This window comes from Argopecten irradians, chromosome 15 (genome assembly GCF_041381155.1).
Source record: "Argopecten irradians isolate NY chromosome 15, Ai_NY, whole genome shotgun sequence".
In the NCBI taxonomy this organism is placed as follows: Eukaryota; Metazoa; Mollusca; class Bivalvia; order Pectinida; family Pectinidae; genus Argopecten; species Argopecten irradians.
The window spans coordinates 30,681,403-30,693,759 of record NC_091148.1 but is presented as its reverse complement, the minus strand read 5'-3'; the positions used below and the strand labels follow the sequence as shown (position 1 = coordinate 30,693,759).

General features: G+C 34.0%; 1 protein-coding gene across 1 annotated transcript in view; it reads left to right on the top strand.

Annotated features, from left to right (window-relative positions):
- Positions 1–7,252, top strand: part of LOC138308773 (solute carrier family 35 member F3-like) — a 44,956-nt gene extending 37,704 nt beyond the window's left edge. Inside the window, 6 exon segments of the mRNA XM_069249789.1 lie at positions 3,274–3,380; positions 3,382–3,533; positions 4,325–4,553; positions 4,849–4,974; positions 5,610–5,676; positions 7,089–7,252. Coding sequence (XP_069105890.1) covers positions 3,274–3,380; positions 3,382–3,533; positions 4,325–4,553; positions 4,849–4,974; positions 5,610–5,676; positions 7,089–7,252 — 845 coding nt within the window.
- Positions 7,253–12,357: the final 5,105 nt, after the last annotated feature.

The following is a 12,357-nucleotide window of genomic DNA, read 5'->3' as shown; positions in this document are numbered from 1 at the left end:
CGAAGAGAAAGTCGGGAAATTGTCTCTCCACGAAATTAAACAATAACAACAATATAGCACAAACAGTCATATTGTAACTGGTTTTAATAATCAAAAGTTAAGGTTACAACGTCAAAAATGAAAATAGTGAAAAATAGTAAAATTCATAGATTGCAAATCAGATATCGTAATTTGTTTATTAATTTACTATATATATATATTATATATATAACTCAGTATAACAAATGAATTTATAAATAACATTGTATTTATGAAGACATAGAATAAAGATATTTAAAATATGCAAGACCCCGTTTGCCTTTAAACTCTTATCGAGTAACCTATCGGTATTGGTAGATAGCAGATAGCGACTAGAGTCAAACCAATCTTACTAAAATACAGATCCTTATAACCATTCCGTTCAATCACAGGTGTTCGTTTCTAATATAGGTATAAGTATAATACTGGGTCAAGGTCTATAACTCAGCCGGCCATATAACACTACCCAATTTCAGAAAAAAAGTATGATTATTAACCAACCGTATAGGATATGATAATAGGAATACTCTCAATCGACAGCCAGATAATTTATCTTTAATTTGGTATATGATACAATATATATATCATGCCGTATAAATGTCACTAGGTATCCAGAAACATCGGAAAACAGCCAGATTTCAACTGGTCGGACACTGTGGTGTCCTCCGATAAACACGCCAGTGCTCTAATGGGTAGCTCAAAAACCACTGCATGTCAACACTTCAGCGTCATAAGAATAAAAGTTTGGTAGAAAACAAAATTACCGGTTAGTAAATCCACGGATAAAATATCATCCATTTGCCTAACGTAGCCCTTTGAAATTTCCGATTGAAAAATTTATGTCTTTAGCCGCCATGTAAGTATGTGTGCAGTAGATTTGTTTTGTCGGCGTTGATTGGCTCTCGAAAATTAATTGACCAATCAACGCCGAGAAAACAAATGCACTACACACATATCAACATGACGGCTAGAGACACACATTTTTTCAATCGGAAATTTCAAAAGGCTGTATTGAGCATATGGATGGTATATAGTTAAAAACTAACATAGCGGTAAGTTTGTTTTTTACCAAACTTTAATTCCTATGAAGCTGAAATGTTGACATTGCAGTGGTTTTTGAGCTACCCATTAGAGCCCTGGCGTGTTTATCGAAGGACACCACAATGTCCGACCAGTTGAAATCTGGCTGTTTTCCGATGTTTCTGGATACCTAGTGACATTTATACGGCATGATATATATTGTATCATATACCAAATTAAAGATAAATTATCTGGCTGTCGATTGAGAGTATTCCTATTATCATATCCTATACGGTTGGTTAATAATCATACTTTTTTCTGAAATTGGGTAGTGTTATATGGCCGGCCGAGACCTTGATCCAGTATTATACTCAATAGAGGATCTGACAACATCACATGAGGGGTCATTGTTCAGATAGCCTTTGTATCACCTATACTTGCATTTTTACACCTAGCTACATATGCTACATGAAAATGTGATTTCGTCCCAGTATACCTATACATTAGCTACGCACAAAAAAAAAATCTGACAATTTTTATTTCATAATATTTCGTCTCGTGAAATTAACATTCGAGATTCTGCAGGCAACACACATCAAAGATCTGACGTATTTTATGTACTTCTCAAACTTATTCCCATCATTACACTTTGCCTTGTTCTATATAACTACTTACTAGTAACATGTTTTGACATGATTCATCGTAGGCAAAAGCCTTAAAGCAAAGGGAATATTAAACAAAAGCAAGATAAATCAAATCGGTTTTCCTTACTGTGTAGAGATTGCAAAACTATTAAACTGGATTTCAATATATGCTGTGGAATTCTTAGCTTTACTACAAATTAAACAGATTGTGATAGCATAGAGACCAAATGAAACCGGTTATTGTAATTAATCTGTTATTGTTTTTTAGGTCATCTGACCCGAAGGGAAGGGTCAGAATGACCTATAGTCATCATGCTTCGTCCTTCTTCGTGCTCCATGCGTCGTGCGTACACTTTGCATTTAAAACGCTACTCCTCTTAACTCTAGAATGAGTTACTTCCATATTTGGTGTGAAACATTATTGAGGAAGGACAATCATATTTCATATAAATAAGTAAGGTCTGACCCCTAAGGGCAGAGGGGGAGGCCACAAAGGGGAAATTTTCTTAATTTAAGCTTTAAAATCCTGCTCCTCCTTCAACCTTAGAATTTCATCCATATTTGGTGTGAAACATTATTGGGGAAAACAATCATTTCTTGTATAAATAAGCCTGGTCCGACCTCTAGGGGCTGAGGGGTGGGCCCCAAAAGGAGAAATTTTCTTAATTTTAGCCTTAAAATCCTACTCCTCCTTCATCCTTGGATGGATTTCATCCATATTTGGTGTGAAACATCATTGAGGAAGGACAAAAAATATTTTCTATAAATGAGCTTGCTCCGACCCCCAAGGGACTGAGGGGAGGGGCCCCAAAAGGGGATTTTTTTTTAAATTTTAGATTCTTGATTTGCTGCAGGTGTGGATGGGGAGGAAGAGGGTCCTTTTTTTGTATTATGTTTATGGTGTCCATTACAATGAGTGCTTGTTTTATATTTAAAATCCTACTCCTCCTTAACCCTTGAGTGAATTGTATCTATATTTTGTATAAAACATCATAAGGGAAGGGGTATCATATATAATATAAACTAGTTAGGTCCGTCCTCTTGTGACAGAGGAGCAGGGCTCAGAAGGGGGAATTTTGATGAAATTTAGCTTTATAAGCCTACTCCTCCTTAACCCTTGAGTGGATTAATGTATCCATATTTTTTATGAAACATCACTGGGGAAGGACAATTATATTTTATATAAACGACCCTTGGGGACGGAGGAGCATGGCTCAGAAGGGGGAACTATATGTGAGGACAATCATATTTTATAAAGGATCGAGGTAAGACCTATGGGAATAGAACGGTGGGGGTCCAAAATGGGAGTTTTGCTGAAATTTGGCTTTAAATCTGACTCCTCCTTAATCCTTGAATGGGTTACAACTATATATGGATGAAGGGCTACCAAGTTTGTTCAACAAATGACATTTACTTATTTCAGAAACTTACATATTCAACTAAGGAGTTCCTTGTATTGTTTATATTAATCGTTAACCAATACTTTATACTGTGACTTTGTTGTTTTGTGCCATGAGTCAGATGACCGTTAAGGCCCATGGGCCTCTTGTTTATGAATAATACCCTTGCCTTCTTTTACTCTATCCCACAGAGAGCTCCGAACATGCCATCATTGATGCCTCAGCAAAGTTCCGAAATATCATCCTCAGTATTTTCCTGATGACCACAGTTGCTGTCAGCTGGATTCTTGCCACCCAAGTTTGCGCGGGAAACTTACATGCCTGGGACATTCGAGGCGCCATTTTTGTTAATGTACATTTGGACTGGATTGCTGATGCTGTTTTATCCTCTCTTTGTTTTAGCGAGATATGTCTATAAGAACAGGAAGAGCAAGCCATTAGAGGAATTCAGGTAATCTCGGGTTTTGTTAAAGTAATCTCGAGTTAATCACGCTTCACAATGTCATTCGTCATTTGCTATGTTGTTGGCTGATTTACTATCATAGATATTGGTAAGATCATACACTTAGCAAAACTTATGTTGCTTCAATAAAAAACTTTGCATACAAAACAAATTGTGTTTAAGAAAGCTTTTTATTGAAGCAACATTACATACAAAACAAAATGTACTACTTAATATAAAATGACAGAAGGATATGCCTTCATATAGTGTTGGTTTAGTGAATTATAATGCTACTGTAACAGTCTAGTTCATCATACCGACCACATTATACCAACCAACACAGGAGTAGTCTCCCTTGTTAAGTAGTGAGGACATTACAATCTGATATTTTAGTGTATAATTTGTCATTAGCTTATAACTTTTCCACTTAACACTTACCGTTCCGAGAATTTCTTTTTCCTTTATTGGAAATATTTAGACGACGATATTTTCAGCATCCACATTTTGTTTATTCTTTTAAAGCTACAATCTACTAAGAGTTTTATCAGATTCTATAAACCATGTTACATATTTTAAAGGCTCTTATTAACATCCATACACTCATTTGACGTTTAAACAAACGTTTGAATTCGCGTTCCCATGCTAAATTACGTCAAACCATAATAGTTTAAAGTAATAAAGGTCACGAGCCCCTAAAAACGAACTTCCTGTATTCTTTTGAAATTCATTATAGTTCTGAAGTTCTGACGCACTTACGATTTTCCTTTCATCTGAATTCTTGTTTTATCGCGTGTTTTCAGAAACCATCGACAACTTTACTACACTGACAGTGAGCGACGAATACGTCAGTATGTAGGTCTGACAGCAATGTTTTGTGTCCTCTGGAGCCTGATGCAATTCACATACATCCGGGCACTTGATCCCAAGCTTCTGTCACCGACAGGCGTCGCTGCGCTTTACTCGACGTATCACAGCTTCGTATATTTGTTATCTTGGATCGTATTGTTTGACAAATTTGTCGCTTTAAGGGTGAGATGAAATGTTATTTAAACAAAACGAAATACTCGATTTATGCCGCCTCAGAGTAAAAATCTTTACTAATTTAAAAACAACGTTTTAAATGGCAAACATTAATAAACATTATTGCTAATATCTGTTCTTATTTGTTGGAAAATACCTTACCCCAAAATATTTATTTTACGTGATCAATAAACATTCAAGAGATTACGTTCAAAAGTTTAACCGATGGTGATATATACTTCATTTTTTCAAGTCCTCAAGAAATAAACATATTAGGAAAACTTTTGTTTATCTTCTGTTTTAGATTTTAGCCATGATTTTTTCTATATCCGGTATGGTGCTTTCTGCGTATGCAGGCGGATTTGGTTCCTCATCTATGTGGGGCGTGGTTCTCTCTGTATCTGCGTCCGCAACTATGTCCGTTTTCAAGGTTAGAAATCCATTAGTTAGAGTCTATAATCTCATTTTGATATCACAATATACAAAAATATATTGTATTTAAGCATCGAATGTATTTATGTTGGCATTCAAAGCCATTATGAAGATTACTATGTAATATACAATACACTTTTCTATAGTAATAGAGTCCTTATTTCGTATGTTCGAGCCCTTGAAATGTTGACCGGTTACCATTGAAATGATGATTTCTTACGTCATCATTACGTCATCATTACGTCACAATTGTTAGTACAAAATTCACATAATTATGAATCCATTCTTTGTAATATTTTATTTCAAAACTAAAATGAGTTCATTTATTTTATATGCAACCATGCATTATATAATTATATATGTTCAATGAAGGAGATTTTTCGTATTTGTATAAATAGTAGAAGGTATAACAAAAACATTTTCCGAGTTTTCGGTCAACATGTCTTATGTTGAACTCTCAGACCTTACGGTACATGTTGCCTTCGGCGTCCGGCTTCAGGCAGCTGTTTAATCCTCTAGTTCAACATAACACTTGACCTCAAATAAAGTCAACAAAATTATTCATCTACATTTGTATATGATATTTAGATAGTGTTGCTTCTCAGTATTTATTGCATATATTTGTCGTTTCAGGTATTATATAAAAAGTTTCTCGGAAGCCCTGATTACGGACAAATTTCTCTTTTTACAACTATTGTTGGTAAGTTTTCAATGATATGGTTGGATTCTTCTTGCTGCGGTTTCTCAATAGTATGTATGCTGAAAAGTGAGTTTTGAAGTTATGCCTGAAATTATGCCCAACTCCCCTCATATTAATTTTAAGTAAAATTGTAATGACAAGAAAAAGAATTATGTTTCAAATCTTATGTCAATGCTTGTAACAAATGAAAAGTCGTTCATTTTACATGTTTTCGTTTACACATATAACAGTTAGAATTGGAACATATACGGATCTAGCCTAACTTTAGTTTGATAGAAAGCAGATTAACCAGACGGCTTTACATAGCCATTGTACGAACACAAACAGTATTAACTGCTGAAGAATGGCTAAGTACCAGTATAGCAAAGGAATCCATGGTATATCTCAGTTTCAAGGTCTTTTTGATGTTCATTGAGACACAAGTCGATTTTTTATTGCAAGAAATCGCAAACTCTAATGCCATTGTTTATCTTTAGATAAAGAAAATACCCGTATCAATTAAAAGCATTACAAAGTGAATGACAAAATTTGTGTCAAATAATTTAATTGCAATCATTTCCATTGTAACTATAGATAAATTGAGTATTAACATATATGTTCTCGGTGTATCAGTGATATATGATCTAATTACATGAACCAATGCATTAATACAAATACTAATATGAAGTAGAAACAAAATAACAAATGGAAAGATGAAAAATAAAAGAAATATGATAATGCCATATGTGCCAGTAAACACTTACCTATCATGGGAACACATTGTTATGAATTCTTCACAGATGATGTTTGTGATGTTTTTGATAATGTTTGTGATGTTTTTGATGATGTTTGTGATGTTTGTGATGATGTTTGAGATGTTTGTGATATTTTTGATGCTGTTTGTGATGATGTTTGTGATATTTTCCATTATGTTTGTGATGTTTGTGATGATGTTTGTAATATTTGTGATGCATCAATTAGGTTGTTTCATGATAAAATACCCTATACAAAGGGTGATTACTGCGTTATGTTTCAATCCATGTGAGAAGACAGTGTGTCATATCGTGTGTATTAAATGCTTAGAATAAATTTCATTTTTGGAACTTTTTTTACTTACCGCCTCTTCGCTGTTAAATTGTCGATATTTACCTTTTCTGGTGTTATATCTAAGTCGTTATTTTAGAAATTTCATGGGGCTAAAAATATTTTTGCAATCCATATAGATATTATCAAAAAGTTTGGAAACCATTTTTTCATAACCTGATAGATAAAATTGAAAACTTGTAACGCAGAGGTATAAAAAAATCGACGAGTCAGAAAATCTTAAAACAAAGAAGAAAAGTAATGACCTTTTCGCCAAACTCTTGTCGGTAGTTTCACTTTTTATGATATCAGTCCTGTATATATGACTTATGACTTTCCTTATTTTCCAGGAGTCGGTAATGTATTATGCCTTTGGCCAGTGGTGCTATCATTATGTATTACAAACACAGAGTTGGTCACGTACGATTCCATCCCGTGGGGCTACATCATTGGATCAGCCGTCTCAATATCTGGTAAAATTCTAACTAATATGTCTAATTTCCACATCACGTGATTTGAACAGTTCCAGCCCTTAGATGCTTTATTACATGAAGTGAAGAAATTTCCAGCTAGCAAACAATGCAAAAATGAATATTGGATATTACTTTTCCTTTTTCATCAAATGACATTCCTCGTCCTGTTTTATCCCTTGATATCACACAGATTATACCCCTAAACCAACTTTTGTGGCACAAATCGCAAATGTAAGCCGCCGCGAAAAGTTAAAAAGTTTACACATCGTTTTACTTATAAATCAAATCGCTATGAACATATCTTTGGTCATGAAAACGCCAAATTACGTTAGCTTACAGTAAAACCTTCAAATACACCTGTTATCGTTTTCTCAAAAAATAGCCATGCATTTATTAATGCTATTTTGTTTTTTCATGAACCATTTGAAGGCTTTGACTAATGATATCTGAGGGACTATTGATATATCTAAGGGGTCAATAACGACAGAAAACTCAAAACATTCCCGAATCGCAAGAAATTATTTTTTAAATGCGCTTGTCGGTGAAATAGAATCTATGCACTAAAATGTTTACTATTTTGTGTTAAGTCAGTGCACCAATTCGTCTTATTCATTACATTCGAGCCGATCCTACACAGTTGTTGTTAATTGGTTCTAGGATTTCTCCTCGGACTCAATTCTGAGTGCACGTAAGGGTTACAACTCCACTTTTAAACTAATTATTCATAATTACAGAGTTTATCTGCCCCTTGTCGTGAAAACCGATGTTAAGATTCCAAAGTTCCTGAGCAGAATGAAAACAGGATTTTTTTAAGTTTGTTTATATTAAAGACACTTACAGTGAGAATATGGAAATATTAATTGATTACGTCACATGGTCGTGGAACACCTACTTTCAAGGGAGTAATTTCCTCTGTAATAATGACTAAGACGGAATAGATAATTGCATGTGATTTAATTTTTGTATTTTGTACAACTTCGAGTTCCAATCAAATTATACGAATCGAAGTAAACTATTTCCATGTAAACGAACACTTACCTCAAAAATTTCTATTGGGTTCTAAAAAGTTTTAGGACTGCAGTAAATCATATCTGCTACTTCCCCGGTCGGAAAGTAATGGAATGTTTTTTAGTACTTAATATTTCTACGTTACCAAGACTTCATTGTTTTTACTTACAAGTCAACTGTAAGGATTTTCTTAAAAGTTTTCGCCACGATTCGTCACGCATATGTATAGTAGATATGCCTCCAAATCGAGAAATTTGATCGTCAAAAAAGTATTAATGCATAAAAACACGACATTGAGTCGTTGTAAAAGTTTTGATTTGAAATGCAGGAAAAGATGTGTCCGCCAGTCAAATCAATATATATATATAAATGTATCATCAGATAAGGGGAGATAATACAAATAAACGTTATAATAAATACTCGTAGGTTTTTAAAAGTTGGTTTTTCGTACATTGTTTTGAATGTATATAATAATTTATATTCAGAAAGTATTTCAATCCTTGATCTGTTATGTTTTCATTTTAGCTATTAAAAAAACCAACAACATCAATAATGAAAAGAAAACGTTTGAAAAATGTTGAGAGCATTTTGTAGCGTTTTTTCTAAAGAAGAATGAATGATATGGTCATGTAACACTTCGTAATTTCCTAATTGATGTCCGACAAGTTTCTTTACGTCCTCTTCTGATATAAATGTTACTGATTTTTAAATAGAATCATTTGTTTCCAAAAATAGAACGAAAATGTCACTCCGATTGGGGTACATCTACAGAGTTCAGCACTTAAGAGGAGATAAGGTAACAAGCACAACACATAGCATTACGCATTACATAACAAAAAACCACAACTAATGAGGAACATTTGTCAGTTACGTCCCCTTATCGCTAAAATAGATGGCGCGCTAGCCGTTGCGATCCCAGTCCATTTCCGGTTTCGGTAAAGATGGTGTAAACACGCTTGTGAACTGTGCCGTGTATACATGTGTATGTCACTGAAACGAACGTGCTGGACATCTTTTCCTGAAGTTGACCGACATACGAGTAAGACAGCGGGAATCGGCATGGATGTTGACTAATGGCCATGCCTGATGCACATAGGATGTTGACATACTCCCGATCCTAGTTATCCTGTTATCTATAGGTAATTATACTTTGGTGTAACTCGAACAGTTGTTGAATTATTTGTAAACGATATATTTCCTTTCATTTGATGTTAAACAAATCATGTTAACACAATTTACATCGTACAGTAGTAGTCAGTAGCAAACTAGGCCTATCTGTTTTGACTGCAGCATTATTGAAATAAGAAGAGTGTATAGAAAACTGTATTTATAACATTGCACACTGATATACACTGTAACTAGTAGGAATATCACAGATTGACGTTATGTTTATGTATTTATTACACGTACTGTACATTTCTTATAATGGTACAGATGTTACTAGATTCGCATTCCTGTGTAACTACAAATACATTGCACAAATAGTTGTATGTATATTTGTGTACATGTACATGCAAGATATATATATAGTTGTACATTACAGTTTCAAGCTTAGACTGGATTATGCATGTACATCTAGATCTGAACAATGATTGATGCTATGGAAATGTTTGATGTGCTTGATTAAAACTATCCTAAAACTGAAATTAAGTTAAAGAACTTTGTGCAAGATTTTTTAAGGAAGGAGAAACATTTATCCTTGATTTTTTTTCATTGTTCCTTGAAATAATTTTCGTTTATTTCCATATTACAGCGTGGAGTTGACATGCTGTGATAATTAATTTGGTCATACAGAAATGATCTACATGCTAGCAAAGCATTGATATATAAATTGTTTGGATACATGTAGTATTTTTGTATATTTACAGTCAGTGGTGAATTGATTTCAACCAAAGGCTACTCAACTTTATTTCTCGATAAATTGAGTATGTCACGCGCAATTTGGAGCCGCGCGGATGAATTTATGATGGTCCAAATCAGAAACTTTTGGTGTTTTCAGTAACCGAACGTACGTTCGATGAACATGTACATGTATCAAAATAGGTTTGAACACATATACATGTATGTGTGTAAATACAAATGTAGAAAAGTTACATTGTTTATGTTACTACCGTACCTCTTTGAGCAATGCTTCCGTGCGTATGATAAATAAACAGTGTTGTACAATGTACAGTTTTGCACATTCCGATGACGTCGCAATGTTTACATGTTGTGTGTCTGTGAGTCTGTGTTGTTCTCTACAACATGTAGCCTAGATCTACATTATATTCGTATTTTTAACATCTTTGGTTGTACGCGAATGGATAAGATATGTCAGAACAACATCAGTATTTGAGTTGGATAAGTGTAACCAAAACGACCTAGCACGACAATGCATTTTTGTTCACCTCGGCGGACAGACAAGTCCTGTACGTTATCTAGAATCTACTGTGAATCGGCGAGAGTAGGACTTACATACACAATGTACGTTTGGGTGTTTCGAAATATCAATGAAACGGAATCCTTCAATTGTAGCTTTACAATACTTGTAATAGACACCTCTAATATTTATTGAAGTGTTTAAATCAACAATATAAATATAGCTAACATTTTGAGAGCGGTACAGTAAACGTTTACAGTAGTGGGCCTACCTGTGTTTGTACATGTTCCTCGAAACGACGTCCGATACATTTGAAAATCTCTAAAATCCGGAAATAATGACATGGAACTATGTAAACATCCGTGTATTCAAGAAATTTCAAACGTGAACTGATTAAGTAGAACTCAAGTGATCACAAAATTGAAGAAACTCTCTGTTTGTCACACCTCCTTGACACAGGCGGTTTGAATCGGACGCCGCGTCACAACTACGTTAAATATCCTGCCACGTTATGAATTGTGTAAGCGTGTGAAATCATACGAAGCAAAATATTAAAACCAAACTGCTTTGCACCATGGTGTTTTTAACAACAGATAAATAAAATGATTTATAGTTCCATACCGGGAAAACCTCAGATATATGCTTCATCAGACGGAACTCATTTTATTGGTATGTTCATTGATAAATTGGCGGGAATTTCCGCCACTTCAAGTGGCTGTTCGAAATGCCTGTCGGAACCAAACGATATAATTCAATTTTAGTCTTTTAAATGCCATAAACACTATTAAGGGTAAATTTTGAGCTATGAAAATAATAGTTAAGACTGTAAATATAAGGATTAAAGTCTCTTTCTGGTGGTTCTATCGAAGGATAAAGTTGAGTAGGGTATCGATATTTGTTTCATGGACCGCTTCGCGGTCCATTCCAAATATCGATACCCTACTCAACTTTATCCTTCGATAGAACCACCAGAAAGAGACTTTAATCCTTAAATGTACAAACTACAGTCTAATGAAAAAGTCAGTGTTTCAAAGATGAAAGACGACAGTGGGGGATGCTTCAGCGAAATTATGTAAGATTCTTTTAGGCTAATTATATAATAACCCAATGCATTAAAGCCATCGTTCAAAATTAAAATTATCAGCATACATCAGTATATTGTAATTATAATTCGTTACTGTCGTTTACTTGTATATTTTTCTAAAACAATGATATTGTAGATCCAGAAATTGAATAATCTTGATTTTTCATTGATCTTAAAAAAACACATAAAAAAACTTTTTTGATTAAATCATCTACGGTAATATATTGTTAGCTTTTTTCATTGGGCTGATATGTTGATTTAACTACATGTAGATATCTAATCCCATTTCACAAGTCCAGATCTCTCTGTCTCTTTAGCAGCTTTATATTAGTCGAGATCTCTCTCCCTATAGCAGCTATTAATTTATTAAACTTTTAAGACATATTTAATAATAAGTGTAGTGCAATGTTTACTCAAGTTTTGGTGGTCTTTGTAAAGGTATGTTTACATATACATGTAGGGTAAAACTGTTAATTGATCAACCAGTAAAGTAATCTATTATTACCAGTAGTATATTTGTAATAAATAGAAGTTCTTACATGAGTGATCATTTCATATGAGATTTTATGAAACGTGTCTAAGAAAATTTCATTTTTGCAAGCCTTGGCGTGACAAGTTTCATAAAATCTCATATGAAATGTACACAAATTTAAGATACTTTTTATCACATAACTACAAATACCTACATAACAAAG